At 40.0% G+C, this 20,696-nt stretch overlaps 1 protein-coding gene across 13 annotated transcripts in view; it reads right to left on the reverse strand.

Annotated features, from left to right (window-relative positions):
* ABLIM2 (actin binding LIM protein family member 2) overlaps window positions 1-20,696 on the reverse strand; it is a 129,112-nt gene that overhangs the window by 83,833 nt on the left and 24,583 nt on the right. For 11 of the 13 annotated variants that reach the window (XM_015625244.1, XM_015625246.1, XM_015625250.1 and 8 more), the window contains exon 2: window positions 8,925-9,068. In XM_015625244.1, coding sequence (XP_015480730.1) covers window positions 8,925-9,068 — 144 coding nt within the window. Of the gene's footprint in view, window positions 1-8,924; window positions 9,069-16,628; window positions 16,660-20,696 lie in introns of those variants that run through there. The other 2 variants (XM_015625240.1, XM_015625236.1) reach the window with 1 other exon arrangement.

The following is a 20,696-nucleotide window of genomic DNA, read 5'->3' on the forward strand; positions in this document are numbered from 1 at the left end:
TGGTTTAAAGCTGAAAAGAGCAGCTCTGAAAAGAGACCAATTGGCCTTGCAATTGGTGAGATGCTGTGTCCCTTGCTGTCTACTTATGTGGACAGAGACACTGCCCATCTGAGAAGCTCCTGCAGAGACAAGAAACCAGGAAAGGAAAGCTGGAGGAAGTCTAGAGAGAATATCTGAAGGCAGCTACCAGATCTTACTCTCCTAGGACAGGAAATCAGCATTATATCACATGCACTCCCACCTAGCATTTGTCTTCCAAAAGGAGTATCTGGAGGAAGGGTTATTTATAACCTAGAAACAGTTTTCAACAGTTTCTGGAGTTCATATTGGTGATAAAAGCAAAGCACTGCAAACACAGCAATTATATTCACGAAGAGACTAACACAAAGTAACTCATCTTCTTGTCTTGGTATTACCCTGCATACAAGGCAATGCCTTTTCCTGAACAGTTATAAGCTTTAGGAGGAATTTTTAAGTAGTGAATAAATGTTTGTCTCTTATTCTTATGATATTTAGTAGCAAGCCTGTATCTGCATGTGCTCTGGGGCTTGAGAGGGACAATACCCACACCTTTTTTAGGGAGGGTATCTCAGAGCAGATTCTCTTACAGCTGGATAATTCCACTCTTCAGTTACCTGACACCAAAATAGTTTGTATATAGATGTTAGGGGTTCCTCTACTGGTTTAGAAACAGACTACTTTTTTCCCCTAGCACGGTGTCTGTAACATCAACTGAAGCACTGGAATTTATGCACTGTGTACTGGTAATGATTTTAAACTAAAATAGGTGCAATTATACAGGATAGATGGAAGCATTTTTTTTTAAGTGAGGCTGGTGAGACACTGGAATGGGTCATCCAGAGAGTTGGTAGGTGCTCCATGTCTAGAAACATTTAAAGTCAGGTTGGAAAGGGCCATGAGCAAACTGATTTAGTCAAAGATATTGCTACTCATTCCAGGGGAGTTTGGACTAGAGACCTTTAAATGTCCCTTCCATTATACTATGATTTTATAAAAATAAATAGCAGTAAATCAATTAATCAATGCACTTTAAGCACATTGCTATTCCACTACTGTATGCCATCAGTATTCCATTTGCAGCGTACAAATATAAAATGCACCTATTTTCTGTGCTGGCAAATGAGCCTACTGAAAGCAGATTAATTTTTTGGCTGCGTGCTAGGCCTAAAAACCAGCTGTGTCCTGAGCTGCTTGGGGGATGCTAGGCTTGCTGTGCTGCTGCACATCACAGCAGGCTGCAGCAGCAGCAAACACTGCAGGTCCTGTCATCCCAACAGTGCCCTGCTGCTGCCAACGAGCCAGACAATCCAGTGGTTTGCTTACATGCAACTGCACGTATCAAGTCCACATTTTTCCCTCCCATTTTCAGCCTGATGTAAGTTAAATAAAATTTTTCTTCCTCAGCACTGTGGTTTTATGTCCATTTCTGGTGTTTTCCTCCATCCATGAGATGGATACCGCTGGCTGAATAGGATCCCAGGAATGACACATAGTGCACTGCTGATATTATTCTCTCCTGGCAGCTGAACTGTATGTCTTCATACACCATTGATGAAGTCTGGGATCCCATTCTCCAAAAGCCCGTAATTATATGTGGAACATTTCTCCTGGCCACTATGCCTGTGAGAAGGAATCACAACCACCTGGCAAACTTCCACCACTACAGCTTTGACTTCAAACTGAACTGCAATTACTCTGAAGCAGTCTAAACTCATTTCCAGCAGATGGCTGTGGCTGTGATACTCCTTCTTGCATGGTCTGGTGTGGTAAGTCCAGATAAGCTTTTCACAAGGCTTTTGGGGAAGTCTTTCCCAACTCCAAGTTTGCTGGCCATGTAAATATGGGCATGGGAATATCTCTTAGTTAATTGACACCTGAACCTTCAGTCTATAGGTGAGACACAGAAGACAGAAGGAACATTGCAGTGGGGCCTATAAACCATATCATTACATCACTCATATCATCTGTCTTTCCAAACACATCTGTGAAATCAAGAATACTCAAGCCTGTCAGTCATTGTCAGTGTACTAGCAACAATATCTAAAATAACATCTCTAATCTCAAGGATTAGAATGACACCTCATTTTGTTACTATCCAGGGCAAACAAAAACAGCATGCAGCCCCAGAAAAGCCTTGGACACCTGCTGGCCTCTTTTCCAGCTTCCAACCAGGAAATGCAGGAAGGCAAATAGGTCTGATGGAAGAAAACCAGCAACTTTCAGGAGCAGAAAAGGAGCAGAGAACTGTGATCATATCCTGCAACACTTCACCAATAGAATATTATATTACATTCTGTACAAGCTCCCAGGGTACACTGGCCATGATACCCATAAATTAATTTGTGGAGTAAACACTTCAGTGCAGAAAAACCCTTTCAGATTCAGAGCACCTATATGAGATTGCCAAAATTAGAGTGTATCAATTGAAATACAGGAGAGTTTGGGAAGTTTCCTGAGCACTATGTACCTTGACTCCTATAATAAACAGGAACTACATATCGAGTAATTTTTTATTAGAAAGTACATTTCCATTTTCCTTCTGCAGAGCATGGTTTCCCAACAGCTCAGAGACAGTGTTACTGCCCTATAAAAGCTCTCCTGTAAAAGCCTATAAAAGCTCTATAAAAGCATACTCTTAGAGGTGAGCAAGGTCCTTACAGCATCAGGTATGTAGCTGTTTCAAACTCCCAAAATAATCCCCAGAAAAACTCAGAAAAAATGTCCCATTTATACTGATTTCTTGTTTTAAGGACTCAATCTGGTTATTTAAAATTTACAAGTATGCTAAAGAAATTTAAGAAAAAGAGGAATGTGCTTTAACCCATTTTCAACCTAAGAGCAATGGTGTTTATGATAAAATACTTCTGTCATTTGCCAGACCAATTAAAACAGGTTTTTAAAAATAATGAAATAAAATAAAACCCACAACCCAAAAAAACCCCAACATCCAAAGCACCAATATCAAATATTTTCAGGTTTTGTTTGTTTTTTTTTAACAGTGCTTTGGGTGCCAGTTCCAGGTTTGCAAATTAAGTCCCTGCTCTATTCACAGATCTGGCAGATGGCCTCGTGTTAATGAGTTGCAGAGAGTGGGAGGTGGAATAACACCACTGTGGCACTGATGAATTTTATGCAACAACTCTCTCTGGGTCACAATGTAGGCATCACATCACCTTAGTGCACTGAACTGCCCAGCAGTGCTGCTGTAGCCCTGCTGTGTCCTCAAGGGAAAGAGCATCACACAGTCTAAAAGTCCCCTGCATAAAGTCATCCTTGCACTGACAGGAAAAACCTTACCCAAAAAGAGAACTTGAGTAATTAAAAAGACTTACAGGCTTTTTTTTTTTTTTTTTTAATAATAATAATTCTGTGGCATTATCTAATGTGAGCTATGAAACTATGTATGTTCAAAACCTCTTTATATTAATAGTCTGCAAAGCTTACACAGAACTGAAAATCCTATCCTTTAACGAACACTTAGCTTTCTACTGTAACTTCTCATTCTACAGACTAGAAAGCTGCAAATAAAGAGTAAATAAATTGGAAAACAGAAGCAATAGAGATTTGGCTTCCTTTGGTGGGTAGTTAGTTAGCTACCTTATATTGAGTGTTATTAAGAAATTCCTTTACCAGTACTCGTAACCAGGATTCCTCCCTGTTCATTTCACCATGCTTTACTAACATTATGTATTTATTAAATTCATGAAAGATATTCTTCAAAACAGGTTGATTAGACTTTGGCTGAAGTATATATGCTATGTTGCTAGAGTGCTGAAGTGATGGGTATATGACCAGGACTTGAGAGGCTGCAGAAAGTTCTTAATGAATGCAAAGAAAGGTTGAAAGAAGAACATGATTATAAAGAAAGGAACATTATCCATCACTTTGTGATAGTGTAAGTTAACTAACTGACCAAAATTTGTTCACGCTTTAATTATTGAGTTGTTTTTGGAAAATCAGTGACTAAAAATTTTCAAGTTCAGGTTTTAAAACTGCAACATAAAACCATTTTCCATTAAATTACTTTTGCGCCGGCAAAACTGATCATTATTATCACCATGACAATTTCAGTGACATAACAATGACAAAGTAACATGACATTGGTAAGGCAGCCCCAAACCTACCACACTCTGAAACCCTGGTGAGGGTTTTTCCTGTTATACTGAGTTAATAGGGTCTGGGATGGCAAACTCCTGAAGGACCCAGGAAGTGCTGGACATGTTGCTGGGAGGGCCTGATGAATAAGAGTCCCTGCACTAATTCCCAGTGCCCATCACACCATAAATACCAGAAATCACTACTGCCTGGCAAAAATCTGGGGCTCGGAAATCTTACAGATGAGCTTCCCATAAATGACTCCCATTTTGAAAGGTGAAACCCTGTAGCTATGTTCAAATGTGAGTCCCTCAGATTACTCAGCGTAGCTTTGAACATATTTATATCCTAGAAGATGCATTTGATCTAGCAAACAAATAACTCCTACTGCCAAGTTACTCCATATTTTTAATATTTTCACTGAATATTTTGTCTTAGCCCTTCCCATTAATAGGACTTCACAATAAATGATATAACTGGATTCTTTTGCATGTGCTACTGAGAAAATTGTATAGAAGTGATATATCCAGACCTGGGCTTTTTCACAATTCCCAGGACACAGCATGGTCACAGAAACACTAACCTCCCCCAAAGCACATACCCTATTCTAAGCTGAAGATGTGATAAATTCTAGCAGATTAATTTTAAAAACATGACAATTAATGGGGGAGAAGTATACTTGCAATAGCTAGCTGTGCCAGTGGGGAAGACTGCATGTGCTGCACCCACAGCACCACAGCAAGCAGGAGAATTTGGATTAGGGACAAAATGAGATATGAGATACAATGAAGCAGGTATAGCACCTAAGTCATGTTTTTACCTCTATGGCTCAGACTGGAAGTTTATTTCCTTCCATCAAGACAACCAGGAAAGGACACAGATGTGAGTTATAGCTTTTCTCACATGCACAAAGAACACTCTTTGGGAAGACCACTTAAATTGGTCACTGCCACTTTGGAAATGTCAGGATACTATCAAAACACGGAAAATTAAATACATGCCAGATACTAATGGAACAGGGTAATTTCTATCCTTATCAAAGATCTAAGAGGCTACCCACGATAATAAAATAACAGCACCTACATCTCTCCTATCTACAATTCTACGTTAACCTCTCTCTCTACTGGGTCTACTAAATAACCTTGCTGTAAACAAGCTCAAGATAATATTTGTCTAATACCATCCACTCCATTAAATGCAGTCCTGACCTGACAGACACCCTCAGAATAGTTTATATTCAACACAATTTTTTTAATATTTCACAGTCTAAGTCATTAATATTTTATCACTTTAGTAATTTTCCTTGCTGCTTTTATTACAGTGGCAACAAATAAAAAGAATAATTAGTAAACATGGGAACCAAAGCTCTTGAAGTCTAATGAAACTTTGCCTTACTATATCAGATACCTGCAGTCTTTTATAAAACATGAAAATAAATATTTTCTAAGTAAAAAACCTGAAAATAAAATGGGATATATTTTAAACTAAAAATTAAGAGGTTAGATGGCATGTTCCCTATAGCATTTATTAGCAGATGTGCAGCTAAAGAGGAAATAACACATACAAACAGATATGAGTATAAACCTTATTTATACTGCCTATTTACTTCCCTAGGTCCTATTTAACTTTGATACTGAGCAAAACTAGCAGATGCTCCCAGTACTGCTGTTAAATTTTTTAATCTGGATGTGTCTCTTAGTCTTTAATAAAAGAGTTGTCCACCTTTTAAAAACTTTGAACTGCTTAGAATCATTATCTGGGGAATATGAGAAGAACTGGATGGGAATGAAAGAAGAATTGCATGGGAATTAGTGACTTTATACTAACCTTCCTTGGTTATGTAATTTAATTTTAATACAAAAGGCATCTATATGATTTCTGTTACCATTCTGAAATTCACAGTCCCCACTAGAAAGGTTGTCCAGAGAAGTTGTGGCTGCTCTACCCGTGGAAGTGTCCAAGGCTGGATGGGGCTTTGAGCAACCTGGCCTAGTTGAAGGTGTCCTTCCTCATGGCAGGGGTTTGGAATGAGGTGACCTTTGAGGTCTTTTCCAACCCAAACCATTCTATGAATAACCAGACAGCAGTATGGTAATACTACTACTACAAACATAACTACCTTTCTATCCTAAAGATAAAAGGAAACAATTCAACGTATTTGACCCTCTGAAACCTCCTAATTTATACAAAACTATAAAAGAAACTGTTTCAAATTTCACACATATTTAAAATGTGTGATGTCTTCCAGTGTAGGTCATTCAAACAGACCTCAAATCCCTCTAGACATCACACCATGGTAATTTCTCATTCTTATCCATGGGCTCTTTGTCAGTTTGCATTTTCCATCAGTGTACAGCTTTAATTCTGTGAGAGGAACCAAAATTTCCTGCAGCTTTATAAATATTAAATGTTTTCTGATGCAGGCTGCAAGATGATTTAATACACAGGCAGTCAACCAAGCAGGCAGGCATCTTAGCAGGGCAATGCAGTCAGCACACACTTGGGATTATCTGTCCTGGACAGTCCTGCAGATGCACTGGATGCTGGATTCACAGCCTCTTTCCATGTGCTATCTTTGGTGGAGACAAGAACAAACTGCATTGCTGAGCAGCATCAAAATAAATGCACCATAGGGAGGAATCAACAATAAGATAAATACATTCCCAGAATCATCACCCTGCCCATGCACAGCAGGGGTCATGGCACAAAACTCTCCTCCAAGGCTGAAAGCAGTTGACTGATCAGAACTGAATACCATTTTTTTTGCTAAATCCTAACACATGAACTGTATTCTTCCATCCATTAATTTAAAAATCTAAGTCACATTTGCCTAACCTGATTTTTCTCCTTTTATGTAGCTAGTGAAATGTATATTCAGTGTTCTGTTCTGTTCTAAAGCTCTTTCATAACAACATGGCAAATCTGTATTACAAAGCAACTTAGCTTCTTAAGTAACAAATAAAACCCAGAAACAAACAAAAACAGACACCAGAAGAATGCCAGAAAACTGATGGAAACCCTTGAAAGGTGATAAAAGAAAATATGGCATTTAAATAATTAGAGAAAACCCTCAAACTAACCATGTGTGCAAACTTAGCACTTAACAAAACAATTAGTAAGGAGGAGTCCAAGAGCCCTGACACGAAACATCAGTTTAACCTCACCTCTCTGACACTCTCCTGTGCCAGCTGAGAGACTGACAGGTGGCTGACAGATGCTACCCTGCAACCTCGTTAAAATTGTGATTTTTTCCTCGTTTTATTCAAGATCTGCCGGAAGGGAACAAACTCCTCATCTCTTACAGACAGATAAGGGAATGCAGCTTCTACACTGCATCTTCCTCTGCATGGGAAAAAACCCTCTGCACTGCCTAAATTTGGCATCAGTGAATTGGTTCGGTGACCACACGCTGCATTTGTTGGTGACCTGACACCATCTAATTGGAGACTGCCTAAAAAACCAAAAATTGGATGCACTGTTCTGTGTTACTCCCTCTGCAGGATTTGTCTTTTTCTTATAGCAAATCTGTTAAAAATAAAGGGGGCTTGGATTTCATCAAGATAATAATATGGAGCAAACACCAGAATGTTACTGAGGCTTCATGTAGGAGACAAGACTCCAAATAACAGATCAGCTGCTCTTTTCCTGAAAAACTGATTTAATAGTGAAATTTGCCATAAGAACAGTTGGCCTTAAAATAACTTAAAAGATGCACGTATAGGCTGTGTTCTGCTTTAAACATTAATCTCCTCTGAATAGATGACCAAAATATTTTTGCTGTTTAGGAAAGTGCAATATGTTTATTTTGCTTGCTGTGCAATTTTACAAAAAACATGATTATTGAGCTGAACATTTAGTCCTGTCTAACTTATTAAATATTGCCTCAGTTATTAACAGTATGTACTTAATCCCATGGGATTTTAAAAAATATCAGTAGAGCTAACAGATAGTGACAGTTTTCCTTCTAGTATTTCCTCTAAAGAGGAGTAGAAACAGTTACAGTAACACATCTGGAACCAGAGACATGCTCATGTTTCTGGACTGAGCTACAAGGATTAATAAATGTCATCTGAAGCACTGGTTAATAATGGAGTAAGCAGGTTGTTCAGTAAACTTCAGTTAATGTTTACGTACTTGTACAATTAAAACAAATTAGACCCTTGGAGCTTTCAGATAAGCTTTCAAATAAACAAGTATCTTGTTTCAAATAAACAGAAAGGGTGTTGTATCAGATAATTCCCTTTTCCTGTGACCATCCTTCTGCTATTCATGTGACAATATCAGAGATCACCAGGCACCAACCTGGAGTAAATCAAGTCATTCCCTCCAAAAAATGGAAAAGCAAAGAGGGTCACACTGGAATTTAAAGATCACAGTTCAACATAAGAGAAGAACCTGAACAGATGTGGCCATGGCCCACCCTACACATGCATTAGAGAGCTGGAAGAGAGAGAACCTCTGAGTTTCTTTGAAAATGTTAATTCTCTCCCAGTCCTGCATTGTTCTCCCAAACTGCTCTTCTTCCTGACATCCCAACTCTATAGTAAACTCCAATACGGATATAAACAGGTTTATATTCATTGATTATAATCCTGGATATAAACAGGTTCAATATCCATTGAATATAGTCCCACTCTCCACTTTTGGGACTTAGGATGTTTATAATCTTACAGTAAGTAGTCAGAGATTTCACAGTAAATCCTTTCAGGCATGGATTGGATTGTAAAATACGCTTGTGAAGTCTCCATGATCATTAAGTCACACACCACTGCTGATGCCCTACTCATAGAAGTAGCAGTCACACTTACCTTTGCAAACAAAGCATTTAATATGGAAATACTTGTTCTGAACTCTCAAAACTTCTCCTTTGCATGGTTTTCCACAGGTATTGCAGAGAATTGCAGTACTTGATGGCTTCTCCAGTTGGCTATGTACAGCCTGTGGTTGTGAAACTGCAGGGGAAAACAAAAAGTAGAGCATTTTAAAGGCCAGAGATAAGATCTACAAGTAATGACAATTAACACCTAGGACAAATCAGGTAAAAAAGATTAAAATTTTAACTTTTGGGATTGGAAAGCACAGGAAAAAAGATCGGCCCAAAGCAGTTGAGCGAAGCCAACCTTGTTATTTCAGAACTTTGAAAGCTTTTGACTGAACACACTTCAAACATAAATCAGATTCCTTATAGAGGAAAGAATTCACATGATCAAGCCTTGAGAGCTTCTGCCTGATTTTCAAAAAATGCTTTGTCATATTTTCTCTTCAAGAAATCAGACTACAGATAAAAACTATAGTTTTTATTCAAAATATCTTGAATGGTATGGTAACTCTTACACTCTGAGCTACTGATCCTTAAAGTTCATAGCAAATGCCTTTTTTCTTAGTAATTTTAAGGCAGAAATATAGTTCTGTAGATGTTTTGAGTACTTCTGAAACATTGACATCCCTGTAAATAGCACACATATCTGATCATTAAACAAAGTTTTCTATCATTTTATAAGGAAACCACAATTTCAAGAGGTTATGTTAATATATGTTAGTGAAAATTAAGTGAATTAAAAATTTGCTGCCATCTTGTGATGTAAATTAGAAATTGCATTTATTGTGCTATTGATAACACGAGATAAGTTGGCATCTCAATGTGTTAGTGGAACAGGTGAGATATGACCTTATTCTTGCAATCCTGCTGCAGCACTTGCATCAATTTTTTATCACAGTGTATTTAGGAGTCAAGAGAGGAAAGATAAAGGCAGCTTATAATTATAAAGGAGCTATACTGTAGCTCAACAGATCTGGCTTTTTCCCTGTGTGAAGAACTAAGAACAGGAAAGCATATAGAGTATTTTAAGTAAATGACATATTTAATGACATTTTCTTCTGTAATGTGGCATGCTTACTCAAAGGCTGGATTGCTTATTTCAAAGTGATTTTGTTTCAATTTTAGCTACAAAATAAACTCGCCAACCAACCAACCTGCTCAAGATGGAGCAACCTCTCATACACCAATAGGCCTTAGCAAAAAAGCCTTTCCACAGCCACTGAGTTGAAGGAGTCAGGATTTCAGTAAGATGCTAAGCTTCTCCTCCCACACACTCGTTCAGGGGAGTTGCTGCAAGTTTTACCCAAAACAGCACTTTCTACTCCTGAAACTACAGTGGTTTGGGTTGTTTTTTTTTTACCCAGAAGATACATGGGCTTGAACTTCTCACGGCATTATTCACCACCCACTAGCATTTTGGCTTGTCTTCCAAAATAAACATTCTGTGATGGTCAAAAAAGTCCTGCTCAAGGTACTCATGAACTTTGGAGCAATTACTGAAGGCCTGTAATTTAATTTATAATTAAGGACATCTCCAGTAAAAACAACATAAGCACGACAGGCAACTGGAAGTTTATAGAAAGGCGGATGCCCAAACTTACACAGATCAAGTAGAACAGATCACCCAGGCTACTAAGAGGGTCTGATTTATTCCTCTAATAAAAACAGAGGAAACTCTGAACTTTGCAATACTTTACTTTTGACACAAGAATCTCTCTGTACTGTAACCTGCCCAAAACAAACGACCCACCCTGAAAAAGAATCAACCCTGTAAGAAACCAAAACAAAGTATTTTCCCGAGTTAGTTACTAGAGTAGCTGCTAAAAGTTTGCAACTATAAAGGCTTGCTCTCTCCAGATTTGCTAACAAGCATCAAATTTGTTGCATTTACCTCATGAAAGACTTGAGTTAAAAGGAGCTGACCAGAGCCAGAACATTTGGGCCTAAACAGTTGCATTTGAAATATAAAATTTGGATTAGAACAATTAAACAATTGACTTTCTTCACACTCCACAATTCCCATGTTTTATCTCTCCCGAGGCACCCATGCCTGGCCAGTACAGAAAGTTTTGTGTGGTGTCCCACAGAAGAAGCTGGCTCAGGAATCCCAGCTGCAGAGCAGGGCCAGAGAGCCCCAGCCCACCCCCCCAAACATCCCCTTCCCCAAAGGGACAGCAGCCTCACCTTTCCTGACAAAACACTGCCTTCCTAGGTGCTCTCCTCCCCCTGGGAGTCCAATGCTGCACTTTTTGCAAAGCAGCAGAATACTGAAAATTGTTGGTGAGTTGGGTTTTTTTTTTTTTGGTGTCTGGTAATGGTTGCAAACTGAAAATGTAGCAGAAAACAGACAAATTTGTTTTCCACAATGTATTTGGTGCTCAGTGTCCAGAGCTACAGGGCAGGACTTCACACATTTCCTTCTCTCTGGGTCTCTAAATCAAGGTTCAGAATGAAAAAAACCCTCAGCAATTCAGGTCCAAAATAAATTAAAAAGGAAAACATTTAGGTTTTTTTTTTTTTTTAATAATGTATTTGAAATTTTTTTTGGAATTTTTCTATGAATCTTGAAGTAACACAAAACATTTAAAATGCACACTGCAGACAAAGAAGTAATTATTTTTCTTTTCTCTCAGTTAAGAACTAAGCTACTAAGTATTTCACACAAAGCCCCACTGGGAATACAGTGCCTCTGAGATCATAACAAAGAGGTCCTTCTGAAGACAGTTTAAAAGACTTTTCCCTCTAGCATAACAAAATCATAATTAATCACATATTAGTTTATATTTTAAAACATTAACACTTAACATGGTTTAGGTTGAAATGTCATCTGCTGACAATTCTGAGAAACTAATTCTATTAGGGAACTTCACATTTTAACTTACGTTTCAAACCGTATTGAAGGAGATAAGTTTACACAGCAATTTTCAGCATTCTACCTTTATGCCTTTATGTATTAAAATCAGTCTTCAAAGCAGCAGAAGAAACAATCAACATATTAAATAAGTGAAATAACGAATTACTGATGGAATGCAATGAACTGAAACTACTCATTGGATCATAATTAACTAAAGAGCTCATTGAAAATGAATGCTTCCATTATATCCTAATTTGTAGAAATTTCCTTCTTAACTTTATGCTACTTTTTCTAAGCCAAAATACAACTGAATATCTGATTCTCTAAATTTGCCTTTTTCCCAGACTACATTCTGCTCCAGGAGAGGTATCCTCATGAATCCTTAAACCCTAAAAGGATGCACTCACTTTTTGACAAGGACAAAAACTGGCAAGGAATGAACAAGTAGTTTCCACAGGACTTCTTTGTGCAAGACTTGTCTGCTGGGGACATTACTGCCAATATTCCTGTCAACTGTCCAGTGCTCACACATCTCTGATGTCAAGACTCAGCCTGTCTCCACTGGGCTACACAGTAGATAATTCTGCTCAGTTCTGGACCAAGTAGGGCACATTAACCAGCAACAGTTTGCAGAAGAATTGTCAAATAAAATAAACTGCTCAGACTCACTTCTGTACTGCTTACTCTAGACGTGCACTTGCTGCATGTACCACAGGGAAGGAGGGACAGTGGCACTGCTTATTATTAAAGCTGCATTAAACATCTTATGGCTGCTGTCAGGTGATGTTCTCAGTGTGCTTACCACTTCTGCAGATTCACAGAATATCCTGAGTTGGAAGGCACTGACAGGTATCAAGTCCAACTCTTGGCCCTACACAGGACCATCCCTAAGAATCACAATATTTGCCTGAGGGCCTTGCCAAACTTTAACCATTTACATAAACATTACTAGAATTTGATATCTCAGACTCATTTCTTCAGGGGAAGTTAAAAAGATAAAATGTTTAAGCTTTTTATGAAGGTGGAAAAATTTAGTATTTTATATTTTATACTAACCTTTGTTATTAATTAACAATAGTGAAAACCAATTGGTTTTCAACATTAAAAAGAAAGCAGAACAACTTGCTTTTGGAAGTATTTAGATCAAAGGCTGCAGCCTGACCTAGGTGAACACTGACAGGTACACTGGATCCATTTTACCACAGTTTGTGGTAAAAAGCCCATTCCTTTGACTAAGCCCAGCTCCTTTGGCATTGCTAGACTAAGCAGGATTTAACAGCTGTGGGGACTGGGATAAGGTGCCAGAGATAAGGAAAATATTTGGGAATGCTTTGGAAGAAGAACAAGACAAGCTGATGGCAATGACAGAAGGGAGAGAATTCACCAGTCCCTGGTCCTGCTCTGCTCAGGAGCCTGGGATAGAAAATGTCACCTTCTCTCTGCTGTGAGCAAACTGCCCAGGGAAATCAAACTCTTGCCAAAAGATCCAGTCTAGGACTGGTCTGTGCAGAAGATGAAAATCCCCTTTGCTATCAGGCTCTCCAACAGCTAAATGAGCAATCTTCACGGTACATTACAGACCTGATAAAGAAACACGTCCAGAAACTGCAGAATTCAACACAGCCCTAACACTTTTTCCAGTTTTTTGTGTTTTGTTTCAACTCTGCATAGGAACCTACAGAAGCCATTTCTGAGCTTGGAAATCAAGTACTGAAAATTTAGAAGTGTCATGCTTAAGAATGCACGTTTAATCTGGAATTAAACCTCAACTAAAAAGTTTAATAATAAAGACTTCCACCTTCTTTGTTTACTATACAGACATAATTAAGGCCACATAACTCATTTGCGTCACATTCTTTAACTCTGCTCTAAAAATCCAGTTTAATAGATTTACTGCTCCTGGTGATTAAAGAAGCCCAAAATGATAAAGGGCCAAATGACACAATTTGATATTATAATCTCAGGATCCTTGAAAGATTTGGGTTGGAAGGGACTTTAAAGGTCACCTAGTTCCAACCCTCCTGCAGTGGCAGGGACACCTCCCTCTACGCTACATTGCTCAAAGCCCCATCCAACCTGTCCTTCTGTGATACAGACATTTTAAAGAGTACTGTAATCTAAAGAAAGGTGTAATTTGAGTGGAGAGACAAGAGTCATGTGAAAAGAAACTTTATTCCTAATATTTGCAATGCCCCCAATTACCTGTCACTGCAGGGAAAGCGGTAATTCCTCACCAAGGTTCCTGGAAGGATTGAGCCTAAAGGCAACAATGAAAGGAAAAACAAAGGGCCTGGGGGGTGGGGGGCACTTTCTCTGTCCTTTTTGTGGGTTGTTCTGGGACTTTTTTTTATTGTGTTATGGAGGTCAGGTTAAAAAAAGTGCAGGCCATTCATTTCAGACTCATTAAAATACCATACTGCTGGCCTGCAACAGCAACCTTCCGTCAGCAGAAAAGATACAATTTTCTTTACCGACTATCAGCACTACAGGCTCCTGTTACTTCACAACCTTTTGCTTCATGAGATGAAAACATATTTTTGAGGGGAAAACATGCTAGACATCAATATTTAAAACTATAATTATCAGCTGTTTCGTTCATAATAATATTCAGCTTTCTCAACAAAGGCAAAGGCCACATTCCAACTCTGAACCAAAACCAGACAGCACTGGTAAGGGATATTATTTTGCATGAAGGAATTACCAGCAAATTATTTTTGAGTTGACACTGAAACTTTTCATTTCTATAGCTAGAGGTGGTTACTGCAAATCAAAATAAACAAATATGAGACCCAAATGCCATTTACTCACTAAGTATTCGAGAAGCAGGACAGAATTATTGATTGCTGACATGCTGTATCAAGTGATTTGGGGAGGGCGAGGTTCACAGCAGCCCAGAGGGAAATTAAATTTGCAATCTTCCTGGAGCAGGATTAAAGGAGACACACACAAGTACTGCTGGAATTAGAGATTGGAGTTCAAGTTGTTGTTTTAACAAACCCTTCTTGTGTCAACTGAGTCAAAACACTGAATTTAAAAACATGGAAAGATGAAAACAAAGGAAGGAAGCATTTAAGTGCCTCTTAATATCCCAGTGAAGCATTATTCCCACTGTAGAGCTGGCCCCTGCTCTCTCCCTGTCCTGTGTCTGTGTTTAAAATCCAGTGATGAGGAGCTGTGCTGATGTGAGGATAAAACACAAATACATAGTACAGAAACACTTGCAGTGATCAGAGAACTGCATGGGTGTCAGCTGTACATTTCATTTAGATAAGGGGATTGGTTTGGTTTTCTTTTTTTCCTAAGAACCAGTGATTCATCATGGAGCCTTGTGGGGGCCAGAGACCCCATTGCTACTTTCCGCAGAAAATATGAGAAAAAGAGTAATTATGTAATGGGAACTCCACAAGCTCTTCCCACCCATCCTGCCAACCCCGCTCGGCAGTGGGGAAGAGCAATTCCCTGGCCCCAGCCCTGCCTCAGGAGTGCACAAGTTAAATGTTCTGGAACAGAATATTAAAAAACTGGGGGTAACCTGGCTTGCCCTATTTCTCAATCAGCACCTTGTGTTAAATGACTTTACAGATGTGTTTGCCTGCTTTATGGTACCTTCTCACTCTAATGCCCTGTTCCTCTGTGTGTCTCATGGGAAACCAGATCATCAGGAGGATAAAGGCAAAGAAGTTTTGCTGTCAGTGTCCATATTATGTGGTCCCTTGAGCCCTCCAGCTAGCCAGAGGGCTGAAGCATCCCCAGGTCAGCACACACACTCACTCCCTTTCCCAACAGTGCTTTTCTGCACCAAGAGGGTCTGGACACCCCCCAGAAGTGCTCACTGCTCTTTCCAAGACCTCTGCAGTGGCTCCACTGCAAAGCACTGTTACTCCTCTCTTTAGTTCCTGTATTAAAAGAAAATATTCACCAAATTTTATAAATCTCTATGTCAATAGGTCTCAGTTTAATTCTTTCACGCTGTCCAAAAATACAAAGTCAAATGCTTCAGGAACTGTGCTCCTTTTTGAAATGTATACCTGCTTCTACTACAGTGCCTTTCCAAGGCATGCCTCTTCCAGCACTTCCTACTCCTCATCATCAAAACAGAAACCCACAGCTGATACAGGGTGCACAGAACAACTGAGGTCACCTCTGCTTTCAACACCAATTACAGAGTTTATGGGAGCAGAGGCAAAAGAGAGGTGTTTTCCAGCAGGATGTGAATAAACCATGCACGAGAGGTGCAACACAGCTCAAGTGTTCACACAAGAGCTTCAAATCTCACCGTATGCTCTGTGCTAAATTCACATCGCATAAACAAACCTAGCACAAGCTAACCTCCCGCCCTCGTTATTGTAATAAAATATTTACTGAATTCAAACAAAGTTCATAAAAATCTCTGCTGAGTTTGAGTAACTGCTACTGTAGCATTGTAAAGGCTATTTTTGTACAGGTTTGGCTAGATTGCAATGAGATGGGATATAGAAACAACACTCCAAGATATTCTGCAAAAAAGAAATAGGGGCTTTTTTCTCCATTATAGTCTAATATGAACTCTAAAGTCAATTTAAATTTAAAAAAAATGAGGAAAGTTTTCAAACTGAGCTGTCAGCTAACTAACAGAGTCATTATCCTTTCCAAATCATCATTCATATAATTAAAAGAACACAAAGCATAATTTACAAGAAATGTTTAACCATCTTTCCCCACTCTGCTGTGTTTCCACATAAACACAGAGCTGTTATCCATCCCCATGACAGCATCAATGATTTAGTTACCACAGCCGCAGATGAAAAACAAGTCATTTCAGGACTAGGCTGACCAAAATGTGGAGTCATCACAGCGTACCTGTATCCTCGGGCATTCCTGCTCTAATTGCCAGGAGCAGGGCTGCGGTGGGCAGGGGGATCCGAGGCGAGGCTGCCACAGCCGACCCCAGCACAGCCAGGCTCAGATGACTCCTGCAGCTCCCACGCACAGGCGGGAGCAGAGCCAAGCTCGCCGTCACCGCCAAGTAAAAATAGCGAGCTACAGAAGCCGAAATATTGTCACGTCCATGGGGGTGGCAGCACCGGCAGGGTCCCGGGGCGATCGGATGCGGGACGTGCCAGCAAGGGCTGTCTTTGCATCAGGGGAGAGCACAGCCGCTCCAGGGTGGTGCTGGGCACCTGGGGAGAGAGGCTAAAAGAACTAAAACCTGCAAGCTCCTTGTCGTAAATGAGAAGTACAGGCTGAGGTAGCAGGGAAACCCCTCTAGACATCCCCCAGACACAGAGGTCCTTTCCCCCTGGTGCAGGAGGGCACAGCACTGATGTCAGAAGGAGATGATGTAAGCACTGAGATGCTCTCACCGTGCGATACCTGGCAGCCAAAAATCTCTCCCCTGACTGCTCATATGGAGTTGGAATGTGTACCACTGGAATAACAGTGATGTGTTGAGCTATTTAAAGCACTGCATGGGAACAGAATGAGCATTTCTATAAGGACTCTGACTTCAGAAATGTATATGGTGAGTACACCACTGCCCTGGGCCATGCCAGACATAGTCTATACCTTTAAATAGCCCTCAGCTGACATGGCCTGAGACCCAGAGCAAAGATCTGAAGATCACAGGTTCTATACACTGAATCAAATCTATGAACTGCTCAATTTAAAAAAAAATCTTCTATATGCATTATCTTGCAGCAACTGCCTCTTGACATGAAACTCTTATGTCAGCTTTTCATTTTGTTCAATATTGTTGTGCTGCCTGCATGAAACCAAATCCATCCTCACACTCTTCTGGATCAGCATCAGCCACCCTGGCTGATTTCTCCAGATATTTGCAGGATTTGGCCTACTTAGTTTTTCCCAGCAGCTACTTCAGCTTGGCAGAAACACAAAAGGCACTTTGCTAAATGGCAACACTCTGAAGGCACGTAAATTAATAGGCAGGAAAAGTGAAAGGGCTTTTACTCTAACACAGCCTTTCCCTCTGCTTGCCAGGCTTCCAAGGCTAAACACTTGATAACTTGCACTTTAACACTGTATGATCATAATGCAGTCACACAGTGCCCTGATTTGTATTTACAATTTGAGGTGTGATCCCTGAGCCTCCCCTGCAGTCTCAGCACTTGGCTACAGCAAAGGAGAAATCACACTCGAGGAGCTCAGAGGGTTTTCGTGGTGTTTCTGAGAAGCTCCATCACCACTCATGGTCTTCAGAGGCACAGAGCACGAGGCCATTGCACTTCATTAGCATGATGGGCTGACTCCAGGGAGTGTGACAAGGGACAGCAGTGGCAGCAGCACAGGTGGGACATCAGAGAAATGATCCAGAAAACCATGTAGCTTTAACCTGATTTCTCAAATCAACACAGACCAAACTCCTGTAACTCCATTGTTTTAACAGTAATAACAGCACACTGCCCTTGCTACAGAAAAGGACAGGAGGCTTGGCTCCTCTTAAAATCTCCAGTGAAGTCCTGGTAGCCACAGCAGTGGTCTTGCCCAAACCTGTTTCAGGTTTGCTTTTTCCAAGGTTACATTACTCAGGTCACTGCCATCACCAACATCTTTGCAAACAGCAACCAGACAGCAATGAATTCAGGCCACTCAGAAATGGATTAGTTGGCTGCAAAATCTTTATAACCGGTGGTACCATGAGTTATAAAGGACATTTTAAAAATATTTCAGACCCGTTCCTAATGAGCTCACACTTCTCTCCTGTACTCACTGCCCTCTTCCCCAGTGTAAGCTACAGGGAATGTCAATAGTTACTGGACTGGTTATAGTTCAATTTTAGGTAATTCCTGCAAGGAACAAGGAGTTAGACTTGATGATCCTTGTGGGTCCCTTCCATTTTGAGATATTCCAATAGGATTCTATGACTCTAGGAAGGTGACAGTACATAGTCTAAACCCAGTCCTGTTCTTCACAGCACTTCACTAGGCCCATTTTGAGATTTTTCCACAGTCTGTCTCTGAAAATGTTTTGAAACAATTATTTTATTAGATGTCAAAGAATTTAGAGTTTGTTCTCCACTATAAAATATGCAATTATTTTCTAACTAAGATTTCTTTAAAAAAAAAAATTCAGAGTTATAATGCTACATGAGATTCAGGGACTTTGCTTTATACAACAGTTATGTACCTGTTTGACTGGCATATTGGCTTACATTTTAGGTTGCCCTGTGTGGTGTCAGGAGTTGGACTCAACAATCCCCATGGGGTCTCTTCCAACACAGAAGCCTTTAAGAGTTTATAAAACTTTGTCCTTGGACTTTAAGTTGCTCATCAAGTTTCTACCCAACCACTTATGTGTCTGTCTAATAGCAAATGGGGAGTATAGAGTCCAGCCTCAATATAGAATAAGATATTAACTTTTCACAAATAATCTCTAATTAATGAATTTTACTTTGAAAATGCTGGAAAGCACAAGAGATCATATTACTCAGATTTTCTCAGTACATTTTAAGATGCATTTTCTTCTAAGTTGCTAAATCTGGTTGCAGTGCTGCTTCATGTTATTTTTGCTTTTGGTTGTCTTGATCCAGGTTAGTGATAATTTGGATATTCTACTGGGGATAATATGATCACAGATGAAGAGAAGCACTGTTCTCTTCTCTTCTCTGTGATGATCCTGTCACTACAGGAAGCCAAGGAATGGCCTGAAGCTGTGTCAGGGGAGGTGTAGGCTGGATATCAGGAAAGAGTCATCACCCAGAGTGGCTGGGCACTGGAACAGGGTCCCCAGGGAAAGGGTCACAGCACCACCCCAACAGAGCTCAAGAAGTGTTTGGACAATGCTCTGGGGCACACAGTGTGACTCTCGGAGATGGTGCTGTGCAGGGCTAGGATTTGGAACTTGGAGGATCCTTGTGTGTCCTTTCCAATCTGAGATATTCTATCATATGAAAAATACAATAAAATTAAATACACCTCTATATATAATGATACAGATTTCTGTCATATTTTATCACTAAGACAAAAATAAAATTAAGTAATAGATGTTTCCTTCTAATTATCACAATTTATTAATTGAACTGCTGTATTCCTAACAGCTGTGCCCAAAGTTGGAACCACTGCAGAATGGCCCTTGTCCCCATGCATTCATGACAGAAACAAAAAAGGACAAACCCATGGCAGAAGTGAAAATGAGCAGGAAAAGGGTAAATGAGTTTGGTAAATGGTGCCTCTACAACTAAACTCATGCTTTCCAACTTTCTGCCCAGCCTCTCTTGCATGAATCCCATTTCTGCTGGAAATGGGCTCGCAAAACCACCCAACTCTGCCCTCAGTGACCTGTTGCATGCCACCAAAACCTGTCCTGCTCAGAAACAGCCTGAGTTTAAACTTCTGGCTCTCAAACACCTCCATCCTCAAGTCCATGCATGAGAGAACACTTCTCATTAACTGCACAGCAATGAGCCATGTGAATGGTCATCTTTAATCAAAACACATACAAGCAGGTCAGAGACAGTGGGCTCTTGTTCAAGAAGAAGGAAAAGAAGTAAAGAACCTGCTTCAGCAGGGAGCTTGGACTAGATGAACCTCAGAGGCCCCTTCCAACCTAAACCACTCTGTGGTTCTGTGAATCCTGCATATTTATAAAGCAGGAAAAATCAGGCTGAGGATCCCCTCTGAGCTCTGACAGAGAGCAAGCAGCTGTGTTTGCTCCAGAGGTAACTGGGTCATGAGTCCTGCTCTGCTCCTTGCTATCTCTTGGGAATAAAGAGCTTCCTTCAGCCCTGAAATCCATGATGACAGCCCTTGACTGCTGGCCAGCAAGTTGCATGAGAGAAAGCAGAACTTCTCCCACTCCCAGCTCCATTTTCCAAGGGGGACCTTTCTATGGCAGACCTAGATCTAGACCAAATCTGGCATTTGTGCTCCACCAAGCAGAATGAAAGCACCATCTAATATTCTTCAGAAAACT

The sequence above is a fragment of the Parus major genome, chromosome 4 (assembly GCF_001522545.3).
Source record: "Parus major isolate Abel chromosome 4, Parus_major1.1, whole genome shotgun sequence".
NCBI classification, from domain to species: Eukaryota; Metazoa; Chordata; class Aves; order Passeriformes; family Paridae; genus Parus; species Parus major.